The 25,601-nt window shown below is 43.8% G+C and overlaps 1 protein-coding gene across 1 annotated transcript in view; it reads right to left on the reverse strand.

Annotated features, from left to right (window-relative positions):
• Nucleotides 1–691: 691 nt before the first annotated feature.
• The window catches only part of ABHD12 (abhydrolase domain containing 12), a 62,077-nt gene continuing 37,167 nt past the window's right edge, over nt 692–25,601 (reverse strand). Inside the window, exons 5-13 of the mRNA XM_030558269.1 lie at nt 23,101–23,131; nt 19,130–19,175; nt 16,769–16,898; nt 13,396–13,433; nt 12,572–12,651; nt 10,970–11,052; nt 9,137–9,215; nt 7,613–7,740; nt 692–2,940 (exon numbers count right to left, since the gene is read on the reverse strand). Of these exons, the coding sequence (XP_030414129.1) occupies nt 2,901–2,940; nt 7,613–7,740; nt 9,137–9,215; nt 10,970–11,052; nt 12,572–12,651; nt 13,396–13,433; nt 16,769–16,898; nt 19,130–19,175; nt 23,101–23,131 (655 nt within the window). The 3' untranslated portion in view covers nt 692–2,900. The remainder of the gene's footprint in view (nt 2,941–7,612; nt 7,741–9,136; nt 9,216–10,969; nt 11,053–12,571; nt 12,652–13,395; nt 13,434–16,768; nt 16,899–19,129; nt 19,176–23,100; nt 23,132–25,601) is intronic.

Raw genomic sequence — 25,601 nt, forward strand, 5'->3', positions numbered from 1 at the left:
CCCGGCCAGACAGCTAATGCCAAGAGTTCTCACCCCTTCACCAACACAGGCCCCTCAGTGCTTGCTTTGGTCCCGCTGGCCTTCATGTCTATGCTGTCGGCTTTGGCCAAAGACTGCCGGCCAGAGGAGTGCCACCCTCCCTCTCATCCCTACCCCACACTCATTTACCAGGGCCTAGAACCACAGAACCGTGGCGAGAGCAGGAACTAGGGTCAGTGGAGAAGTATTGTGCCCGCAGGTGGTGGTATATTAACTTCTGCTACACATGCATTGTATAATTACAGGTTGTTGCGTAAGCCATCACAGCCCCTCTTTTACCCCCTATGACATTCATTGGCACAGCCTAGCACTTCTCCCCCTTTGTTCATACACCAGGAACCTCACCTGAGAGGCCACCAAGCCTGTGAAAAGGTGGTGTTGTGACGTGTCTCCCCCCCCACCCCATGGAGAACAGCTGGCATAGCCCATTCGATAGCTCCAGCACTATTTATCATCAGCGGAGCACCAAGTACCTTCAGAAGCAAAGAACATGTCTGAGACCCCCAGGAGTAGCTCAGACGCTTCGCTGTACAGTTTTTGCTTGGAAACTCACACTGATGGATCTGAGGTTTGCCAACTCCAAGGCAGGCATTAAATTCTGCCTCAAGCTGTGCGCTCTCCTTTCTTCAAAGATAAAAACAAGACAAGTCCATGGAGTGCTCAGAAGTCAATCGTTTTATTAAAGCTACACACTTTTAGATAAACATTTCAATCTTAGTGCACATTACTGGCCTCATTAACTGGAACGTATGTTGAAATAAACTGCACTGGTTCATGCTTTGGAATCGAATCTGTGTCACATGGGAAGAGAGTCAACATTTTCATTGCAGTTTATACTTTAACGTGAGTCAGATGACAGCAGCAGCAGCATTAGATGGAATGTAGAGACTGAACTGCAAAGAGCCAAATACTGTTTCTGTCCTGTCAGTGCAATAAGTGCATAAAACAGAATTTAAGTGTGACAGTTAGCTCAGAAGTGTCATGGGTCAAAACCTTAGTATAACCACACTACAGCAGACAATCTACTGTCCGCTTTGTAACTATTATGAGCCTGTAGCTATAACTTGGATGCATGCTGAACAGGTTACACTACGCCTTATACAACTGCGTAAGAGAACAGACCCTTTCAGGCTGTAAGGTTCACCTCTGAACACAAGGACCTAAACTATTACACCGAGTATTATGTGGAATGATTTGTTAGGACCAGTTCAGACCAGTCTAGAGTACCCTGAAGAGCCCCAGCTTACTGGGTTCTCCAGCTACAGTTCCCATTGTCCAGTATGTGACATTCTCCCACCCACATGCTAGTGGGGATGGTGGTGTGAGAGAGGAGGTGCGTGTCCTGCACCAGGAATTGTTTTGTGGGGTCCGGGAAGGAGGCACAGCAGAACAGGGACACCTGTGATGTGCCTCACTAAGGGTCATGATAAAGGGATGCACAGCCAGCAGCCCAACTTTCCACCACAGAGCAGCTTGTGCATCACCTCCTGCTGTACAAGGAGGAAGCTTCCACTGAGCATCTCCTCCAGTGGAGTGGGGACCTCTGAATCTACAGCCTCCCAGGATGGCCTGAACCAGCCCCAGCCAGCCACCCATCCAGGGTAGCACACGTTGCTATGAGGAAAGAGGGACTGAGGCCACAGATGAACTAGGTGTACTCCGTGTGAACAGGAGAGCTGAGTCTTTGCCCAAGGCATGGAAAACGGTGTGGGGGGTAAAGGAAAAACCAGAACCACAGGTTATCTACTGCTGCTTGCTTTTAGCTGTGCAGGAATTGCTCTGCCTAAGGAACTGAGAAGTTCACCTCTCGCTTTGTGCCTGACGACCGGAGCTAAAACGTGTATGAGAGCCTGAGGAGGAAAAAAACGCACGTTTCTTAAGGATCGTTGTCCTCTCATCCCCGAGAAAGTGCTTGTGTCTCTTTATAATTGAAGAAGAATGGAAGACATTTATTGTTTAAATAAATTCCTACATATTCTAGGCCCATATGATTCAGAGAGGGGGGAAGCTCAGACAATAATTTTAAAAAAAAAACTTTCCCTAAAATAAAATCCCATCTGTTGAAGTCACTCAAGATACCAGTACTCCTACCAAAGGTATATGGGAAGGGGGAAAGGAACACTCCAGAGGTGTGCATGGATGGAGCAGGAATGATACTTAGAAAGGACATTGGGGAGAGAATGGAAAAGTGTTACAACATCCCCATCACATTAAATGTGTCTTATGTCTTTAAAAACATCCTTTTTATTTCAAAATGTGTCTGTCTTGCCAGTACCCTTACGCTTTTGCAGTACACATCAAATTAAAGGTTAACTGATTTCAATAAAGCATCAATATTCCCCATGATCTTCAGCTCTTTCCTGATTAGAACTATTGAGAGAAAATGATGAACTAAATATATATTTTCTATAAAGGAAAGACCCTGGAACTGAAGCAAGACAGCTGCAATAGTTAAAGATGGTCACAGCCACCATTCTGTGGGTAAATCACGGTCCATTTGTGATCCAAAATGTTGGGCTGTTTTTAAATGTAGAAGAAGTGCCATTTGTCCCAATCATGTTCTCTAGGAACCTCTGTTCTTTTCATTATTACGCTGCATTGGTAGGTCTTTGTTGTGCTCAAGTTTGAATGGGTTGCACTGGTGCATGGGTTTGTTTTTCTGTCCACGTTAAAACTTCATTTCTTTCCCCTCCTCCTGTCTTAGACACCGATGCGGGAGTCTGGGTTTCCAAGGGTATGGATGCATCAGGACAAATGAAGGATTTCCCGGCTTAGCCAGTGCCAGGCACTAAAGAATGGCAGACTGACCCAAAGAAAAAGAACAAAGAAGAAGAGCCTTAATGCTATTGAGCAGCCAGTCTTCAGTGATGATGTGCATGTTCAGATTTTCCCAGGAATTCCCTACGAAAGAAAACAAGAAACGGACAGTGACAAATCCACTCTGCCACTTTCCAAAACCAGGTCACACTCCTTTCAGGTCTGAGGCACAGCTCATTAAAATCAAAGCGTCTGGCTATGCTGCCAGTGAAGGTGTGATTGTAGCATAGGTAGGCATACTTTGGAGAGCTTCAGTCTAGCGAGCACGGGTAACAGCAGCAGTGTAGATGGGGTGGCACGGGCATCAGCACAGGCTGGCTGCCTGACTACGTATCCAGGCTTCCTGGAGGGCTTGTATGCTGGTTGTTAGCCCATGCCACCATAAACTTCACTGCTATTGTTGCACGTGGTAGCTAGATTAAAGCTGTGCTGTACTACGGACACTTCCACGGAGCCGTGCAGACATTCCCAAAAGGGAGTCTTTGCATTGACTTCAAAGGGAGCACACAGCTCTCCCGTTACAGCAAACAGGAACCCCCAAGGTTTATCAAGAAGAGCATCTGCCCTCTTTTGTATGATCTGACCTGCTGATAAAATATCATGAACAGTTCTACAGGGTAAAGCTCACTCTTTGGCTCTGGAAGCCTGATTTCCCAATGTGATAGTCACTGCTGACTATGAATGCCCCAACAGTTAAGAGGGAGTTGGGCACAGGGCAACAGAGATGACACCTTAAATGCCCTACACATTGGCATCATTGGCATTTCCACTGAACAAATGGTTCCCTACCTGTCCATAACTGTTGTTCTTTTAGCTGTGTTGCACATGTCGATTGCACTCTAGGTGTCTGCACTTTACTGCACAGCGTCAGAGTTTTTTCCCCTTACAGCACCCACTGGGAAGTAGGAGCATTCACAGCTGCCTTGCTCGCCATGTGCAGGCATAAAGGGCCTAGCCGCTCTGATTCCCCTAAGTTCCTTCCTATGGGCAAGACTGTGACAGAGAGGGGAAGGAGAGGGGTTGTAGAATGGACATGTGCAGCACATCTCAAAGAGCAACAGTTATGGACAGGTTAGTAACCCTTTTTAGTTCTTGGAGTAATCGCACATATCAATTCCATTGTAGGTGACCCACAAGCAGTCCCAATTGGAGATGGGTTTGGAGTCTATTTGAACAGGGGCTGGAGGACCACTCATCCAAGCTTAACTTTGTCTCTAGACTGTTGAGAGAGGGTGTAGTGGGGGGCAAATGTGACAGGATGACCAGATTGCTGCTTTTCAAATGTCTAATATGGCTTATGAGCCAGAAATACACAGAGGTTGCTTCGAATCTACCTGAAGGACTCAGTGCTCTACCCAGCGGATTCACGTTAGCCAGCTGGTAACAGGTGAATAAAACCTGATGTCAAAATCCTTTGTGTGGAAACACACCTGCCCTTCACTCTGTCCGCAAATGCAATGAACAATTGAAATGAAGACATGAAATATATAGTCCATTCCAGATAAAACGCTGAAGTCTTCTGATGTCTACAGTGGGAAGTCTCTCCTCTCCTTTACTACCATGAGGATCTGGGAAAAAGATCTGTAGGAAAATTGCTTGGCTGACATAAAAAGTGAATCCCACTTGCATAAGAAAATTTGGATGGGGAGGATCAAGGTAGATTTTATCTATATAAAAAAAAACATATATGGAGGTTCTGATACTAGTGCCCTCAACATCCCCCCTCTCTTGACTGATGTAGTGGTTACTAGAAATGCTACTTTCATTAAAGTCTTATGGCTATTGGGTTGGAAGCAGGTATCCTAGGGTGAATGAAATGCTGATATAACCACTAGGGATACCCTGACTGAGCTAAACAGCCCACCATACAGAAGATATTCTTGCTTCTATTCAGCATGTGCTGGAATATGGGGAAACCCTTTTCAGCCTTGGCCAGATGGAAAACCTCTTCCACTTGGCAAGGCAAATTGTCCTAGTTGATGGTTTTCTAAAATTCAGTAGCACCTCCTGCACTGCTCTAGAACAGGACTCCCCTGCCGATGCTAACCAGGAAGCATCCAGGCTGTCAGGTGAAGGGCCTGAAGATTAGGATGGAGGAGGCAGCTGCAAGTCTGTGAAATTAGGTCTGTGTAAATCAGGAGTGAGAATGGCAGACTGACTGTGAAAACTAGTGCTGACGGGGCCACACCCGGGCAATCAGTATCAGCCACTTCCTGGTACTGAGACTGAAACAAAAGCAGGCAGCTAACATACTCCTGATGACAAGACCGCACAGGTTGGACACACAGGAGCCCACTTCAGAGTCTGATGAAGCAGAAGCCTCTTCTTGTGAGCACGGTGATGCTGCATCTGTAAGGGACTGGTGAGGAAGGTTCAGACTCTGAAGAAAGGGGAGCCAGAATTTGTGGCTTCCCCCTAGACAGCACCACATTAATTGGTACCCTGTTGGCCGAATCCATGGAACTGCCTGGTGCAGAGGGGAAAGATGCTGATGACAGTATTTGGATGCCGGTACTGGGTGACTCCAAGAGCTTTAACAACTCTCTTGCAGCCTCAAACACCTCAGGAGTAGATGGTACTGGGGCATGAGGAGATACCAGGAAAGATGCTTCAGGAGCTGGTCCTGACAGCCCTGCACTGGCTCTGGAGTCAATGAACTCCCCTGTTTAGTGCTGTGCTCTGCAGAGTACTTCCTCTCTCAACGCCCTGCTGGGTCTTTAGAACAGCTCGACTTCTTCACCTCTTTCAACAGTCTGGTACCGAGTCTGATTTCCAATGTCTCTTCTTCGGTACCGGTGACACCGATCTGCCTCTCGGTAACAGCACCACCAGAGGTACATGCTGGTGCTCGGTACCCAGACCAAGGCAGATGGCTCAGATGGAGGAAGCAGCACCAATTCCAGCAGCAGATATTTTAACGTGGCTATCCTGTCTTGTTTAGAACAAGGTTTAAAACCCTTACAAATGACATTTATCGCTCACAAGCCTCCCCCAAGCACTTGAGGCAGCTGGGGTGAGGATCACTACTGGGCACTGCCTCACCATAAGAGTGGCAGGGCCTGAAACCTGGAAAGTGTGGCATATCTCCAGTGCCAGGTCCGGGACTGAGAGCTGGTACCAGAGCCACACAAACACCAAAACTACTTTAACTAGTCAATCAGGTAACTCACCAATACACCACACTAACTAGACAGGTACTAGATACAGGATTTGACTAAAGACTTGCAGAAGCAAGGACAGGGAGCCCTCCAACAACCATCACAGAGGGTAGGAAGGAACTTAGGAGTGTCAGGTGGCTCGGCCCTTTATGCCTGTGTGTGGTGAGCAAGGCAGCAGGGTGCACTCCTGCTGCCCCAATGGGTACTGCTAAGGGAAAACTCTCCGACAATCGTGCACTGGAGGGCACGAACACCTACAATGGATGCACATGCACAATCACTCGAAGAACTACAGCTACTGCAAGCTTGTCCATAGTGGTTTATGTCGCATATATGCAGCCTAAACCCAAGATAATGATTTACCAGTGTTATGTCGTCTGTAGCTAGCAAGCACAAACAGCCCTGCCGGAGCACCCACAGCCATATTATGGTGGGCTGAACCCAGAGGTAACCTGGGGAGGGTGGGGGAGCTACCAGCCCTCCCCATCAAGTGCCTTTGCAGGGGAGGCAGAGTTTAAACCTTAGTCTCATCCACAAATAGACGCAAGCGAAAACCTTTGAACTTGGGGTCTAAATGCAGGCACCCAAAGGAGTGGTCTGATTTTCCAAGGTACTGGCCACCTGCAGCTCCATTAAAGTCAACAGGCGTGGGGGGTGTTCAAAACCTCAAAGTCAGGCCATTGTGCAGGGGACTGTATGGATTTAGGTGCCCACCTTTAGATGCCCAGCTTTGAAAAATCTGCCTTGGGCCTTGTCTACACTAAAGGGGAAAAAGTCGATCTAAGCTACGTAATTTGAGTTACATGAATATTGTTAAGTCAAATTGACACAGCTAAGATCTACTTACCGTGGAGCCCACACTATGCGACAGGAGATGCTCTCCTGTCGACTCCCCTTACTCCTCTCGATCCAGTGGAGTACAGGAGAGCCATCGGTGCTCAATTCAGCAATACTTCCTGCTAAATCGACTGCCGAGCGATCGAGCACCACAGTGTGACTCCTCCAGTAAGTGTAGACAAGCCCTTGGAGACCCTACAGGAAGGGTCTGGGACAGAGGTGGCTGGTGGGCTGAGTGCAGGAGTGGGAATCATGAACTCCTGATTTCTAAACCAGGTTCATACACTGACAGCCAGTCACTTCACAGCTCTGACTCCGTTCCCCCAATGCATAATGAGAGCAATACAAGTTCTCCATCTCTTCACATAGCTACACATACAATACACAGTTATCAGTGATACACCCATAGATTTGCAAGTTGATTTTTGGAGTCTATATTTTGGGAACATAGCCAAGGTTATGAGGAATATTTACATATTACTTTGAAGATGAAAATTAGTAAATGGCAAGTATTATAAAGGTTTCTAGCATTCTGTGTGTTTGGATTCATTCATACTCACAAAACTTTGTGTGGTGGGCAAAACTAAACATGGATCCCAGCAAATATCGACCACAGACTGTCTATAGCTAGAACAGGTTCCATATTGCAAGTCAGCCAGAGCAGCCTGGATCTAACAAGCTTCATCCATCTGTTCCCTACTCACTGTGACACTTCAGTAATGATGCCGATTTAATACATTTAACATGATCCTGTGTATTACCGCAGTATTCGAGGTAGTTCTGGACTCCTGTATATGTACTTATGCCTGTAACCGAGGTCTCTGTGAAATGGAACAAACTGTACTTTGTAGTCACGGAAACTCCGAGATGGTGCAGCAATGTTATAAAGCTGTAGAAAGGACACACACACACACAAAAGTGAGGTACAAATGACAGCTTTTCAAAATTGTGCTGCAATGCTAGCCGGCCAAAAGTATACCTGCTTTATTGATACAATGGGCTTTATTTGATTAAGACACATAGTAATTTGTGGTGTTCACCCCCCACACATGGACGGGAGCAGAGGGGCATTTTGGTGGAAGTAAAAGGTTAATACAGCACCCATTAGGAACTGGGGGGTGACAGAGATGCACAAAGGGATATGTATTCCCCACATATTTTGAAATGCAGAGAATCTCAGAGTTACGAGTTGACCAGGCAACCACACACTTTATTTGAAAGCGGAAGTATGCAATCAGGAAGCAGCAGAGACCAAAAACCCCCAAACCCACAAACAAATACAGTACAGTTCTGTGTTAAACTGCTAAAACAATAAATTAAAAAAAGATTTGACAAGGTAAGGAAATTCTCTCTGTGCTTGTTTCATTTAAACGAAGTGGTTAAAAGCAGCACTTTTCTTCTGCATAGTGAAGTTTCAAAACTGTACTATGTCAATGTTCAGTTGTAAACTTCTGAAAGAACCACCAGACCATTTCGTTCAGAGCTACGAACGTTCCCGAAGCATTAGTAACTCTGCGGTTCTACTGTATCTCTGTGGCTCTCACTTTGCATCTCCATCCTCAGATCTCCTTTTACCTAATCATCTCCCCACCACCACCACCACCACCTAATGGACAATGCAGTAACTTTCCCAGCACAATTCTGCTTACAAAGGACAGTCAGATTCAGTTGGACAAAACTGAGCTTTTGTAGGACAGCTATTACATAACTAACTTCGCTGAAATCAGCCTAAAGTCCTGAATGAGATGAGCTGGCAGATTGAAGCTCAGGCCTCAGTCTGAATTACAAACACCATAACTGTGCACACACAAACAAATCCCAAACCACATTGGGCGATGGGATTAATTATAACCAGAGATCAAAGTTCCTCTGCCTTCAGCTAACTAATTGAGCAGCAGGTTGGTAAAGAACTGTGCTCATTTTCTCTCATTCCCATTCTTGGGTTAGAAGAACAGTAATGCTTTTCCCCTAACTTCTCCCACAAAAACATTTTTTTGGCAGGCTGATAAATTCTTCACACCCCTTTCCCTTAGCAAGTACCAGATATTTGGAGGGCTTGTTTCAAATATATAGATAAAATTTGCCACCCAACATCTCATCCCTTCAGCACCACTCACTTTATGCACCTCCGTCATTACTAAAGTTGCTAGTTCTTAACATCATATTGCTACCTTTTTCTGAACAGAATGGCATCCTTTGTGTGGATGGTTGTTTAAGACACACTATTCCCTCCTATCAAATTGGCAACTTGAAGCAGATCTGTTATGATAGCTGAAGAAACGCACCTTCTTTCCAAGATGAAATGGTACAACAGGATCATCTTCAGCATGAAGAATAAGCAGCGAGCAGGAAATGTATTTTACACTGCAAAAAGGATTACAATTGTCACTAGGAATAAAAATAATAGCAAAGTTCTACGCTTAATCACTCTGTACATTCTGGTTACATTTTTGAAAAAAAAATACTTTCTGAATACTTGTCATTCTGAGTAATATTTTGCCTTTCATAGACAAGCAGTTCTTTACTGCAGACTGTTTTAGAAGTGAGAAATAATTAAGATAGAGAAGCCAACAATTCCCATCTATCCTTGCCCTTTGAAAAACAATTTTAGCATCATCAAGCTAAGCTGCAGTCACAATAATCAAAACGACTAGCGTCATCAAATTCAACACTTGTCCCTTCAAATGCAAATGGAGCCAATTATCTTTGGCTTATTGTCCCTCTTCTCGAACAAACACCACTAATAAATAAGAGTCCCATTCATATTCTGCAAAGTTGGCAAAAGTAAATACAGCACAGTAGATTGCTATAGAGTTTATTTTTAAAACAAAGAGTGAGCCCATTGTGTGTAACGAAACAACGAACTATTCCACTACACACTAATCGGAAAGTGTTTATTAGGGGACATCAGAGAGCTTTCTGACCAACAAGTTTTGTAATTATATTTGGTGGGATTTCCAGGGAAGCTATAGTTACAAACAATTTCTACACATAATTAACCACATTTCAGATTTTGTTCAAAACACCAATTAATATGATCTAAGCAAAAATGATTAATAAGACCATGGGAGAATCTGTTTGCTGGGGAGCTCATCACCCAACGGTAAGGTCAATAAGACAGTAGATTTCTTTTTTATGATTATAAAAGAAATTACTGTGCTCTTATTACAAAGAAAGGGGAAGAACAGTCTAGTGCAGCGGTTCTCAAACTTTAGCAACCCGAGGACCCCCATTTTGATTTACATTTTTTCATGGACCCTCAAGTCCCCCACTCAGCCCCAGGCCCCGCGCCCTACTCCCAGCATGTCAGAGACCCTGGGAGGAGTTGATTAGCAGGTCCAGTGGATCCTCTTGAATAGCCTCATGGATCCCCAGGGGTCCACGCATCCCAGTTTGAGAAACACTGGTCTACTGGCTAAGATAGAGGACTTGGATTCTATTTATGCTATGCCACAGATTTCTTGTGTGACCTTGGGCAAATCACCTAACCTCTCTGTAGATCAGCATTATCCTCTACTGAGGTGTTGAGAGATTTAATTCATTGAGGTTTCTAAAGTGCTTAGATTCTTTGATGGCAGACTCTATAAAAGTGGAAAGTATGATTAGAGAAAGCTGGATCATGCCACTTTATAACAGCCAAATTTCCAACTAACTCACTCTCTGAATAGGATAGTTCTATTCAATGTATTAAATAGAGAAGTTTGTAAGAAACCAACAACAAAAAAAAGTCATATTTACAGACACTCATATCGTCTATCCCTTTTATGCACTCCCTTTAATTAGCTAGTCAGATAGGCTATTTCCTGTGCAAGGGAGAAACTGTTGGTTTGAACAGCACTGAGAATATGATTAACTGCATTAAAAAATGAAAAAGCAACCAAGAAAAATGATACTGGTAGTTGTGTGTTGAAGTTTCCTGAGACGGAGCCAGACCCCCACACTTTTATACACCTGTGTCGCATCCAAGGCCAGTTAGAGCTGTTGAAACCTCCTTGAGCAAGTTCTAAATGCTTCAGCAAAAAAAGAAGAGATTGCAATTTGGCATATATTCCCACGGTGTTGGCTTTATTCTAGTCAGTCTCACCTACGAGTAGATCACTGAGGGCTCAGTCACTTACTTCTCATCATTTGCAAATTTAATTCCACTCATTGTAATAGTGTCAAGGAAGAACCAGTCAAATCCAGGGAAGTATCTATATATCTGAAGAAAAAAGTTTTAAGTATATGAATATACATATTCCACTGAACAGCAAGATAGACCCCTGCAGGGAACATTCCTGCCCGGAATGAGAGAGTATTATACACTACCAGATATCACATTGGTTACTGGGGTATACGCTGCAGAGACACTTCACTGTTTGTCATTGGTTTTGGCTACTAGCGCACAGTCATGGATTATTTTAATCACCAAGTTCTCCAAGCTAACATCAGCATTACTGCTTGAGTCCTCTTGGATACCAATCTGCTGCTGTTTTACCCAGAATGTCACAAGAGCTGCCACAGGCCTGGCCACATTAGAATCATAGAATATCAGGGTTGGAAGGGACCTCAGGAGGTTATCTAATCCAACTCCCTGCTCAAAGCAGGACCCATCCCCAGGCAGATTTTGGCCCCAGATCACTAAGTGGCCCCCTCAAGGATTGAACTCACAACCCTGGGTTTAGCAGGCCAATGCTCAAATCACTGAGCTATCCCTCCCCCATTAACACAGCCTGCGGGTTTGCTTAGTTGTGTGTTGGTCACCTTTGTTGGGTGTCAGAGCAACTTCACCATCAACCCTGGGAAAACAGAAGTCTGGCTGCTAGGAAGAGATTGACCATAAGGAGATTCACCACTGGCAAGTAGTCAGGTTATGAGTTGTGGCAAAGCTTTCAGCCCTGCTGTTCCCATGGAAACCCACATGGCTGCGCAGTGGGTGAAGTGTTTCCAGTTGCACTCCATGGGCAGGTCTGGTCCTGGGATGTACTTGTAACAGCTACAGATGGCCTTGTGACCATGAGGGTTGGGGATTATTTTAGTCCAACCTTCAAACAGCTGTACACCTAAATGTACATGCTCCTTTGTGCACTCCTGATTTAGGAGTAATGTGCAGAGGCCAGTTGGATCTGCATGTACATGTGCGTGTACACAGCTCCATGCCTAAGGCAGAAGTGCACTCATTTGGAAGTCTGGGCCATTTTAACTTCTTGGTCCAGCTTCTCCACCACATTCAGCCGGCTCAGAACTGCACTGGTTGGCTATGAAATGGAATAGCACTGCTTTCAAAGCCCTAAATGGGGTGTACCCGGGCTGTATCTGATGCTCCTTTGAACCTCCTCTGAGTGGTATCTGCACTCACACGCTACTCACTGGCACAGTCTCAGTTGTGCCCTTCGTCAGCAAGGGACCATGCCTTTGCACTGGTGAACCCTGTGGTGGGGAACACTCTCCCCACAGACATAGCCAAATTGGTCTGCATTTCTCACCCCTGGCTTTATTACTTTTCATTCCCAATTTTCCTTTTCTTGCATCAGACTCCAATTATGGTTGTTAATTATACTTTATTTAATTTGTAAGGTGCATTGCTACAAAAGCATTTCGTGCCCTACAACAACAAATACTGCCAATCGCTAGGGGCTTACAGAACTCACTCAGGAGTGCCAGTACTGCCCACGAGGAATTTGTAAATGTGCTAGTTTGTGACTAAATACGAGGTAATAAAAATTGAAGTCTGTACTTGCCACTGAAAACGGATGGCTTTTTGCTTCTTCACGTATATTAGTAAATGGCGATTCCAGTATGAGGGCATCTGGAGGAGTTTCTGAAACAGGAGCACATAGCACAGCCCATTAGAGCACAAAACTCAGGTGAGTTAAGACAAAGCAAAGCAAATAGACCAGAAGTGGCGCCACAGCGGGGCAATCTTTATATGCTAGAGACGCTACAAAACAAGGTAAATGCGCAAAGTGAGACAATATTCTCCTCTCAGATGGAGTGACATGAGTTACCCATTTCCTAATGGCTGAAAAGGTGTCTAAAATAATTACATGTGCCTCAGATCCTCCCTTGACCCACTGACTTCTGGCTGGGAAAGTGTGCAGCAGAAATGTGCACACCGAGGTCATGGTCAAGCTCAGGCAGTCATTTTAAACAGCTGTGATGAACACTGGAAAGCTTTACAGCTGCATTTTTGGAATGGCGTAAAAGGGGTGTCTAGGTAACTCAACCCTTATGAAAGCTGCCAAACCAAAATCTAAAATACTCCAGCTAGCCATAAGACAGTGCAAGTTCTGAATAAAATAAAATAAATATTTTTGGTAATACTACCACTGCAGCAGTGTGCCAAAGCTCACACCGAGGGATGCCCTGGTTTGCATTGGGAAAGGCTTACATAATACTAAAAGACACATTTTGGGGAATTATGTTCCAAATAAGAGTATATTATACAAAAGCATAAGATAAAATTACTTTTGCAATAAAGTCAGACCAAGGTAACCAAGCAGCAGCTAGGGCCATAAGTGCAACTTGTGCCACACAGCAAGTGCCCCTTTCTCATTAGCCTTACCTCTTTCACAAAGACGCCTCACTAAATTTGTTGCAACTCTAAAAAAAAAAAAAAAAAAAAAAATACATTGTGTGTTAAATAAAGTGTTTTCATCACTCACTGCTAAAGAACTGCAGCAACTCAAAGCATAACATACTTTCACTTGGAAGATCCAGCTCTGAGACTGATCTCAAGACAGCTGCACTTCAAGCCAGTGTCAGGGTTCGAAGTGTAGGCAACAGACAGTGAGTGGCTCAATTTATTGATGTTTTGCAGCAATTTTGAACATTCAGATACTGGACAGCCTTTCAGAGGGCTTAAAGAACACCTCAAAATACTTCCTCCTCTTCCCTACTGCTCTGATTCATATGACTGGAGATTAAAGGAGCTGCTATTCAGCAAAATTCCACTTCCTTGGACATAGAGACAGTTGAGAGATGAGTGACATTTAATAAGACGCAGGATTTTTCTTAGGTTCAGACTGAGGGTATGGCTACACTTGCAGCCATACAGCGCTGCCGTGGGAGCGCTCCCGCAGCAGCGCTTTGAAGGGTGAGTGTGGTCGCGGGGCCAGTGCTGGGAGAGAGCTCTCCCAGCGCTGCAGGTACTCCATCTCCCCGTGGGGCTATGCTCCCAGCACTGGGGCTGTGTTTACACTAGCGCTTTGCAGCGCTGTACTTGCGCTCAGGGGGTGTTTTTTTCACACCCCGAGTGAAAAAGTGCAGCACTGTAAGGCATCAGTGTAGCCAAGGCCATAGAATCTGCCCCTCCCTAGTCCTCATGCTTTGAGTCTTTCGTGGAGGTCACGGATTCTGTAGCTTTCTGGGACCTCTGTGACTTCCGCAGCTGCAGCGGCTGGTGTGGCTGACCTCAGGACCGCCTGAGCAGCTGGGGTGGCCCTAGGGCCAGCCACACTGGTCCTGGGAGCTGTCCGGGAGCAGCGGTGGCAGAGCCCTGGGCCACCCCTCAACCTGGAGTAACGGCATCCACTGGAGCACACCCCTACCCCACCCCAGCACCTAAGGTTTAGTTAGGGTATTTCTGGCTTTAAAAAAAAAAAAAAAAAGAAGTCACAGCAGGTCACTGGTCATGATTTTTTGGTTATTTTCCACGACTTGTCTGGGATTTTTACTAAAACTACCCATGACTAAATCATAACCTTATTCATGCCCCACACACTCTCCTAACATGACCAGGATTCCCTCACTGAAACCTTCAGCAGACCCCTATGCCCTTCTTTTCACACATTGCTCCCCAAGGTTCTGCTTCCACAGGCTCTCCAGTCCTCTTACTGCCCACAAACTCTCCTGTGCTGAGGTCATCAGTCTCTCTGCTGGCCCCCATTACCGCTGAGCCCCAGTCTCTCTCTCTCACACACACACACACACTCTGGAATAGGTAACTGCTCTGGTATGCACAGATCAAGAGTATGCAAATTTCAGCTCACCAGGCAAGCTGAGACCTTGGGCCTTGTCTTCACTGCTATAAAAGGCACTGGGCCTGACCTTACCTAGTTTACCTCATAATCTTCATTGTGTGTTTGTCATGGGACAGCTCATGCATATTATTTACCGCAAGGTAAACCACACACCTTTTCCGGCAGTGCAGATAATGCCCTAAGGGAGGACTGTGGGGTGAGTGGAGGGAGAGATGAAAGCTTACAAATTTCAGATAAATAAACGCTTACTAGTGAAGTGTGAATATTAAATGTTACCCACATGATTTGTGCAGCAGCAGGCATTTCAGCAATACAGAATCTGTGGCAATCTGAGCATGACAATCATTTATAAAAATAGAGCTGTTTATTAATTCAAAGCAGCACATTTTCAGACAGGAGAGAGAGACAGAATTATCTGAAGTGACAACTGTTTTTTACTGTATGGGCAGGGTTCTGGCAGGGTGTTTTGAAAAAAATTCCCTCCCGCTCCCCCTCTTAAGACCAGACATTTATTCTCTCTTGCAAATATAAAATATCCCAGTACTTTCATTGGAGGCTTTTTCTATCAAACTCTACACTATGATAGTTCAAATGTCTACAATGGTGACAGATCTGGGAACACAAACCTGACAGTGTACCCATTCCTATGGGGTAATTCCTCCTTTCAATTCTTGGAAGAGCTCTGCAATGTTATTAACAAAAGTCAGCTCTCTCCAGAAATTCACTTAGTTTAGAAGTGCCACATGTTAAATTTGCAGGCAGCTTAATACAGTGTTTCCCAAATGGTGGGTCCTGACCCACAAGTGGGTTACAGGAAGGGTTGCCATGTCCAGGGCCGGATTAACCCATCACTGGGCCCTGGCCTAGGCACACACCCGCTTCTCCCAGCCCAGCTCTCATGAGAGGGTGTACGAGAACGAGTCGGCCCACATTCATCCCTTAGAAGTGGCTCCTGTACTGTGGGGCTGGGCCCGGTTCCCTGGTAAAGGCATCATGGTCTCGCACACATGGTCGCAGCACCACTCAGGTTTGGCCTGGCCTTCCCATGACAGATGAGCAGCCACACCAAACCTCAGTGGCCAGCCTGTGCGATAGGAGCCATGCTGAGGGGTGAGTGCAAGGCAGGCTCACTCTCCAACTCCCCCTCCCCTCCCCGCAGATCAGTGTTAGTGTCCCGGCGCTGGGATGGAGGATGCATATATGCAATGGTGGTCGCAAAAGATGACAAAAAGCAGTTGATTTGGTTGCCTTACGTCAGTGGTTCCAAAACTTTTTACTATAAACCAATAGCCAGACCTTGTCTTAAATTACTTCACAATCAGCATCCTGCCAATTAAGGCAATGCATCCAGTTTTGTTGCTGCTTCTAGCTTTTAAAGAATTTTTCATACTTCATTTCTACAAGTGAAATCACCATTTTAACAGCTTAATTGCCCCAGTGCTGATCTGTAAATCATGCATATGTGTAGTAAGTTAGTCTGAGAAATATTTTCTAGCTAAACAAAATTTTACCCTTTCAAGAGTGTATAGGATGGAATCCAAGGAGTATGGCTTAAAAAAAAAAAAAAAAAAAAAAAAAAAAACCACACTCAACATGGTGGTATAAATGGGCGCAACTCCACTGTTGTCCAGGGAACTGTGCCTGCTTACACCAGTGATGATCATTCCCCCCGATCTGCCTATCATTTCTCTCATTACATGATGCAATGCTGATCTTACTGCCTTCTAATTTCCAGTCCAGCGCTCTGGAATTCTAGGATACATGTTCTATTCACTATCCTATTTCCTAAATTAAAAAGAGCAAAGAAGAAATTATTCTGCAGTGATTAAATTCAGATACAGACACAAACCAGAATGGATTATAGCTACTATCTATAAATGGCACTACATTTGTCAAAGATCAACATGGACCTACTTTGATTATTCTAGAGAGCTGCCATCTGAATTGGAGGCTTACCCTGTGCCTAAGGAGTGCCCCCATATATAGACAGGATTGTCTCCACTTCTTGCTTTTATCCAGTCAAAAACGTGGAGTGCATCATAGGTCATTCCTCTCTCTGAGGGAGTGCCCAAAGAATCTCCCCACCCTGAAACACAAAAATTTTAAGTCACACCTAAGCCATCCAGCAAAATAAGGCATTTCTTATGCCTTCAACAAGCTGCATGCCCACAACTGGGAAGGTATCTGAAACATGAGAATATTCCTGCCTGCTGTATTGTACCTGCACACCAAATTAAAGGTAGGAATGAAACAAGACTGGCACAGTGCAGTGTCTCAGTGTATCTTGCTTAAAGTCTCAGTCAAGCTTCTACTGTTAGAACTTGGCTGCTGCCAGTTGCCAAGCAGACTGCGGGTTTGGCAAACAATGAAAGCAAGAGTTGGTGCTCCTCTTGAGCTAATGTTCCAATAGCCTGCATTTCTGGTTCCACTATAGGCCAGTTCTTGCATGCAGAACGGCCACTTTCAGGTCTTAAATGCCTCTCCTCAGATTCAGATTCCAAGGCCAGAAGGGACCACTGTGGTCATCTAGTCTGATCTCCTGTTTAACAGCCAGATAACTTCATCAAAATAATTCCTAGAGCAGAGCTTTTAGAAAAACATCCAATCTTGATTTTACAATGGTCAGTGATGGAGAATCACCAGGACCCCTGGTAAGTTGTTCCAATGATTAATTCACTCTCACCATTAAAAACGTATGCCTCATTTCCACTCAATTTGTCTAGCTTCAACTTCCAGCCATTGAATCATGTTAGACCTTTCTCTGCTAGTTTGACAAGACCATTATTCAATATGTGTTTCCTATTTAGGTACTTATAGACTGTGATTAAGTCACCCCTTAACCGTCTCTTTTGTTAAGTTAAATAAATTGAGCTCCTTGAGTCCATTACTAGAAAGCATGATTTCTAATCCTTTAATCATTCTCATGGCTTTTCTATGGACTCTCTCCTATTCATCAACATCCTTCTCAGATTGTGGGCACCAGAACTGGACCCAGAACTGCAGCAGCAGTAACACCGGTGCCAAACACAGAGGTAACACACATCAGCAAGAGTAAGGAACAAAATTTCAAAACATTTAAGAGATCAAGATCCAAGAGAGGGGGTACAAGCTGTGCAGTAGATTCTGATGAGACCTTGTCCAATGGTGATGCTGCTGAGCTACAAGAGGTTGTTACTCAACAGGTGTTTGATACTGGTTCATAGATCAGAAAATCAGTATAATCCATGGTTGACTGTAAGCAGCATATTTATAAATATGGCTTGGGTCTAATCCATAAGCATCCCTCAACAAGCTAATGTAGGATTATACACCAACCCAGTCTAAGATGTTCACTTGGTTCTTTTGTGAGTTAAAATTAAAAGAATATGACAAAGAATTTTATGAGCTTTCGGAAACAATTTACATTTAAGACTTTTCCCCTTGAACAGTCGGTATGAAATGTTCTGAAAGGGCAGCAAGACGTTACTAGATCAAGCCTGGAGAAAAGGTAACATTCAGTTTGCGTGATTTAGGAAAAAAAGAGTACTGAGCTAAAACAGACTATACCCTGCACCTCTTGTTAGCAGTGGAAATTGTATGGACTTCCCTGCATACTAAGAGCAGATGTAATGTACATTTTGCTGAGCAGAGCTCCAAACATCCACCTGTTGCAAGGCCAGTGGGTGGCATTCCCAATGAACTGCTTTCAAAACTTGCCTGCTGGAAGTACAGCAAGTTGGGGAGGGTAGTAAAGAAACCTATAGATGTCTGTATTTTTTCAGACAAAATCTGAGCTGTCAGAGAATAGATTGCTGCAGCAGTGTCCATTCAATCCATGAGTTGCAGGATGGTCCAGTGATTAGGGCTCTCGCCTAGAGCTGGGCAGACCTACGTCCAATTACCTGCTTTGCACAGACTTCCTGGGTGACTACAGGCAAATCACATAGCCTCTCTGTGTCTCAGTTTCACACCTATAAACTGGGGATAATAGCACTGCCATACCTCAAAGGGATGTTGGGAGAATAAATGCATTAAAGACTGAGGCATTCAGATACTATGGTGATGCGGGTCATATAAGTACCTGCTTTGAGAAGGGGAAAAGGTAGTAAGATCTCATGGTTTATGTGCTACACAGGGAAAGAAATCAGAGAAACATTGGAGAAGGTAACACATTCTGAGATTTTAAGAACTCAATGAAAATTCAAGAAATGTCTAATTAGTAACAGCTTCTGAAACTGTCAAAACAGCAGTTAGCTGTAAGATCAAAAGTAGCAGTTTCCAGATAAGACAGACAGAGCCAAACACAGCTTCCTAATAAATAAACAAACACTTACTCACCTCGATAATCAAATGTGACTACATGGTAACCAAGGGAACTTAGAACCTAAATAGAAAAAAGGAAGCATTTAACACACAGCCACAAACTGAGTAACAGCTGTACTATCACTTAAACGTCACACCCAGCAATAGAGAACTTTGTTCCACAGCACGTGTTCTAATTTATGGCATCGACCCAACATCCAGGAGAAGGGAATATACAATGATCCAGGCAAGGGCTTGCACACACCCAATTATTTCAGATTGTAATTTTGTTTCTTTTTATTTCCCCAGCCACAGAACAGAAAGGAAGAATAGTCCCGTGGTCAGGGTGAAGGCCTGGAACTCATGACACTTGGGTTCAATTCCTTGCTCTGCCACAAACTTCAATGTGCCCATCAGCAAGTCACTTAGCCTCTGTGTTCCCCATCTGTACAACTGGGACAATAGGGGTATTGTGAGGATAAACACATTAAAGACAGCTAGGTGCTTGGCTGCTATGGTAATGGGAGTCATAGGAGTACCTAAGATAGACAGATCATTCCACAGAGGCATTTACTCCCAGAAGAGTCTGAGCATTTCTGTGTTACCCTCAGCTAGTTTTGATCACTACTCTATATTCTTCTCGATGTGCTGGCTTGAAGCTTAACGTCACTGTTTGCATAGCATCAATAATAAAACTACAAGAGGAACCACTCCAAAGCCTCTGCCTTTTTAAATGTTCCCTTGAAGCATGAATGTTGTCTTTGAGACTGTAAATACTCACTCGCTTGGCTTTATAGTTTGCCTATAGACAGTGTCTTAAGGAAGCATTATTTTCATCTGTATGAACACCAGCTTTAAGTTCTGGAAAACAATTGACAACACCTTGCCTTGTTTGTACCAGTGCAATCTGAAAAATCAAACAAAAATCCAAAAGGAGAGAGAGATCATTCCAGCTACAGCCCCTCTTCTGGAACTATTTTACCAATAGGGATTTCAAAATTCTGCTGCTGTCTACACCACGCCGCAATCTTTAGATTGTTCATGAAACAGTACAAAGCTGCCTTATTTATAGTATTCAAATGTACAGGCTGTTCCTACCCAGCTGATACACTGAATATATTTTGTGGATGCTTACAAATATTTAATGATATTAACATGTATGATAGCTCAGAAGAGGCTGTTTTAATTTTTGAATGTTTTCAACAAGCTCGAAAGTCTCCTCTAAAATATATTGTTTAGAAAACTGGTCTGTTATGAAGATTTATGTTTATGTCTTAGCACTGATGACCCTTGTAAAGTCTGTTGCAAACAAGTAAAAAAAAAAAAAAAAAGACACATGAACAAAGGAATTTGTTTTTAAAATGCCTTAGCAAAAGTGATGTTAAAGTTCCAGATCTTGACCACTGTGTACCAACTTACAACATTTTAAAAGGACCTACAGTTGGTAAACTCTATTTTGGTATTTTTAGATCTTGTCTACACAAGAAAGTTGGAGCAATCAGGGCAACCCCTTTGTGTGAATACTTTGAAACGAAGAGTGGTCTGTTCTAGTCATCTAAGCCAGGCACATGGCTATTAGCTTTACAAGACTGATTTACTCTGACATATTCAGTGTGGCGCGTTGGGGGAGAGCGGGTAAAGGAAAGGCTGGCTTTATACATTTTTCAAGAAATGTAAACAGAATCTCTCTGCTATCATGCCCCTGGATGGTACACAGGACAATGTCTTCCCTACAACTGTTTGTGCTTGTGTCGAATAAATACGTAGTTCCAAGACACAATGCTCTTATTGTTTCAATTATTGCTGTGAATAGGACAGGCCTGTGGTACGCAGAACAAAGAAGCCTGGATCAGCTCTCCAACACCACAACAAAGGTCACCAATAAAACAGGGTAACAGTAATCACGTGTAAGGCTATGATTGCATCGTGGAGGTTGCGGAACTCACGGATTCTATGACTTCCAGAGACCTCCATGACATTGGGGCACCACATCAGCCCAGTCGACGTGGGACCCCTGCAACTGACCAGCCGGTGCGGGCCCCCAAACTCCCCAGCTGCCACAGGCACCAGGGGGACCCCGGCAGGTCCCCAGCCCTGCACGGTGACAGGGGATTCCCTCCCCACCTCCCAGCCCTGCGGGCGGGGGAGGACCCCAGAGCTCTTCAGCTATCCCTGGTAGCAGAGGGATTCTGACAGCTGCTCTCCATCCCCCATCTCCCACAGGCAGTGGTGCCCTCCCAGCTCCCGGCCCTGCAAGGTGGCAGGGGAAATCCCTCCCTAACTCCCAGTCACTGCATTCAGCAGGGCAGGGTGCTGGACCCTCCTCATTTTGTCAGGGATGTATTTAGTAAAAGTCAGGGACAGGTCACAGTTTCCGTGAATTTTTGTTTATTGCCCATGAGCTGTCCATGACTTCTACTAAAAATATCCGTGACAAAATTGTAGCCTTAATCATGTAGTAACTGCCGGCTACGTTTCTTTACTTAAAACTAACCATAACAGAGCCATGGACAGCCCTTGTTTGACCAATGGGATGGCAATCTGTCGCTGGATGTGTGTGGGAACGGAGTTCCCTTTTCCTAAATAGCGTAATCCATATCATGTAAGTACTAGGTGCCTACACAGTACTTTTCATCAGCTAATCCCAAAGTGCCTTAGAAATTATTATGGCAGGACACCAGGGTGTGTTTAGGGAAGGGGCAGAAACTCACCTTCAACAGAGAACTGTCAGTGGATATCGCAGATATGTCCCCGCTCCCACATCACCATCTTTCATATTGGTCTTAGCAGGTACGCGTCTAAGGATTTGCGTTTTCTTCTTCCCTGGCACCACCACCCAACTACCGGTGCTGAGAAGGGATGCTCCCCTCCATTTCTCTCTCTGCCCACTAGCTTACTTATTGTTGTTTCTCAGTTTTTCTAGCGATGTCCTTCACACCCCACCAAAACAATCACCCCCGTACATCTGATGCTGATCTATTTTCCAGGCAGCAGAGTGAATTATCTTGATCTCTCTCATTACTGCAACCTGCAAGATACACCAAGTTGCTCAGAAATTTGTAATCTGGGCAAGGGAAGTTAGAGAAAACTACCTGAACTGCTCCATCTTTTCTAAGCAGCTCTGGTATCTTTCAGACTCTGGGCAGCTCCACGGATGCTCAGAACCTACAGGCAGCCCCAAAGAAAGGGGCCAGAACCTGGCCAATTTGAATTTGCTGTTACATGCACTTAGAGGTTTCTTTTTCACATACCACTGATAAATGGACCAAGTATAATTTTTTAGTCCAGCTGTTGCAACGTATTTTAGATGAGCTGACTGAGGAAGGCAGGTAAAGTGGCTTGTCTAAGGTTATACAGCAAGGCAGCAGCAGAGCCAGGACTAAAACCCAAGTGTCCAGACACTCAGTCCTCTGCTATATCCACTAGACTACGCACAGCCTCTATTTATTCAGTAGTTGTGCTGAGGTTTTTAAACAGACATTGCCTGCGCTTCTTGCTCAAGTACACAATAACTATAATGCTAATTTGTCCATTTGGGCAAATGGAAATTGTTTTACAGTATCCAGCGGTCCCAAGGAAACTAAAAACTGAGATGATATTTTCATTACGTTCTCTTTAAACACGAGGTGCCATCTTGCTGAAACTCAGTTGATCTTTGTTTTGGAGGAAAAGAAACAGTCATCTGCCTCTTTTGAGTTGACAAATAGCACTGGAGAAGTGACCTGAATTAAGAAGGTTTTGCTAAAGGGAGTTTCACAGGATAAGCAGCATGGCAATCAGATCATTTTACAGGCGCCAGCACTCCAATACCAATTATAAAGGGAAAGATATAATTTATAAATCCAGGAAATAATACTTATAGGCTTGTCACTAAGGAATAGTGGAACTATGGTTTGTTTTATAGAAAAGTACAATAAGACCAGGATATTTTACGATGACAGGTTTAGGACTTTTATTTGCTCAATCTGTATAATGTAATAGTTTGGAGGAAGCATGGAGTCACTTACCTTGTAAAGTTCCACACGGTGATCCCCTCCTCTGTGAAAAGAAATTTAGGGAAAGAGGAGGAAGAGACATTAGTATTTAAGCTTCCAAAGGCACATATCTTCAGAGTTCTACTTTTCTCCTCCAGGTCTCTAATTAAATATGGACAAATGCTGATATTCTACAAACATACATTTTAAATACCTTACCTAACTTCTTAGCCATTTACCTTGAGAAGACAACAACCCTTAGTTTCATTACTGGACGACACAGCAAGCATTCATTCCAAACATTGTCTTCCTGCCCAACTCCCACAAACAAGTAATAACATATGCTGAGGGAATTCCAGGTCTACCAAGAAAATGAAAGTTTTTGCTGGCTTGTGACACGCACTCCAAAAAACCCAAGCCAACTCTATCAGGAATGATTTTAAAGTTAAATCTCAACTTGTCCTTCATCTTAAGATTTCAGTATTAGCAAATCATGTTGCTAATCCATGGCAGAATCTCCAGTGAAGTAGAGTTAACAGATTTGGCTTCAGATGCTGCACTGATGTAAAAATAATGCTGAACTATCTAGTTTAGGGGTGGGCAACCTATAGCACGCGTGCCGAAGGCAGCACACAAGCTGATTTTCAGTGGCACTCTCACTGCCCTGGATCCTGGCCACTGGTCTGGGGCCTCTGTATTTTAACTTCATTTAAAATGAAGCTTCTTAAACATTTTAAAAACTTTATTTACTTTACATACAACAATAGTTTAGTTATATATTATAGACTTCTAGAAAGAGGCCTTTAAAAAACGTTAAAATGTATTACTGGCCCACAAAACCAGAGTGAATAAATGAAGACTCGGCACACCACTTCTGAAAGGTTGCTGACCCTGATCTAGTTTCCACTTACTGTACTGTTCAACTTGGGCACAGCATTAATAGTTTGCCTTGTAGATTTCCCTCTGAAAACATACACACCTACGCCTGCCACGAGATCCAGTGGCTCTGCTGGTATTAATGCACACAGTGACTGGAAAGAACCGTAAGGGTTGGATTTTTTTAAAAAACATACTCCATCTCAAACCAAACAAACAATACATTCAGGGAGAAAGAAGGAATATTTACTGGGGAAGCTACATTCTTTAGCCTAACTGATGTCCTTTTGCAAGTTAATTGGTCCTCATACAGAAGTGTCCCAGAACTCCTAGCAGACTACAAATGACCTTGGGCCTTCAGTTCATGCAGCTAAGTCACAAATACAGTCTTCTCCAATTAGAAAGATACCTTGGCATACTAGCTTGGTCGTCTACCAGCAGCACAACACTGTCATAAGGAAATCAAAATATGTTCCCTAAACTTGCCTAGATACCCAACATACTCTGACTCCTTTCTGGCCAGTGTTGAGATAGTATAGACATGATCCAAAGGAAGCTGCTTGTAGCCTCATCAGCTAGAGGAAAAGCTGCTGCAGCTCAGAATCAGTGGTTAAGCAGTGTGTTCAAACAATAGGGAGCAAAATGAGGGGCAGAAAATCCCTCTCTCCAGACAAAAAGAACAATAATGATGAGGAGTGATGTTCTGGTGTACTTCTATCCACTGTCCTTCCCCTTGATCCTTCACAGCCACCTAGGTTCAGAAATATAACTGATCATTTTTATGTATTTTCCTACATCACATTAAAAGGCATATTCTACAGCAAAGTGACATGTATCTTGTCTCAGGGTCCAGAAACAGCATTTGGGTTTTTCCTTCCACACCTCAGTGGCTAGCAGACACAAAATTTCAATATTTATGGATTTCGGCATTTTTAATAGTAAGTTATGTGTATCTGGGTGTGCACTGTAGAAAGACATAGCAATATCTATTAGAACTGAATGGCAAAGAGAATCAGGCTGCACCATTTTCTTCTTAGCACTGGAAAAGAATTGTGAAATGCATGCATGATTCCATAGTTCAGCTTTTAATTTCTGTGACACCCGGAGTTGCCAAGCAGTGACTCCAATCTGTATATTATATGTAGGTCCTGGTAACAGCTTCCATTGTTACAAGATGCTACACCACTCACACTGCCTAGGTCCTGACCACCAGTCCAGGGGGCTCTGAATTTTAATTTAATTTTAAATGAAGCTTCTTAAACATTTTAAAAACTTATTTACTTTACATACAAAATAGTTTAGTTATATATTATAGACTTCTAGAAAGAGACCTTCTAAAAACCTTAAAATGTATTACTGGCACGCGGAACCTTAAATTAGAGTGAATAAATGAAAACTCGCACAGCACTTCTGAAAGGTTGCCAACCCCTGTGCTACACTGTGAATACAAGGTGGTAGGAAAAAAATGGATCATCAGAAACAGCATGATCATATAATTGAAGATTGTACTGTAATACATATGCACAAAAGGTTGCCAAAGTTGAGTTTGCTCATGCCTTTCATGAGTTCAGAGTGCTTAGCCTTGCAAACTTATCTTCCATTGCCTCAGGTTTTTGTATGGAATAAGACACCGCTAAAACAACAATTTGGACAGAAAA

The sequence above is a fragment of the Gopherus evgoodei genome, chromosome 3 (genome assembly GCF_007399415.2).
Source record: "Gopherus evgoodei ecotype Sinaloan lineage chromosome 3, rGopEvg1_v1.p, whole genome shotgun sequence".
Classification (NCBI taxonomy): Eukaryota; Metazoa; Chordata; order Testudines; family Testudinidae; genus Gopherus; species Gopherus evgoodei.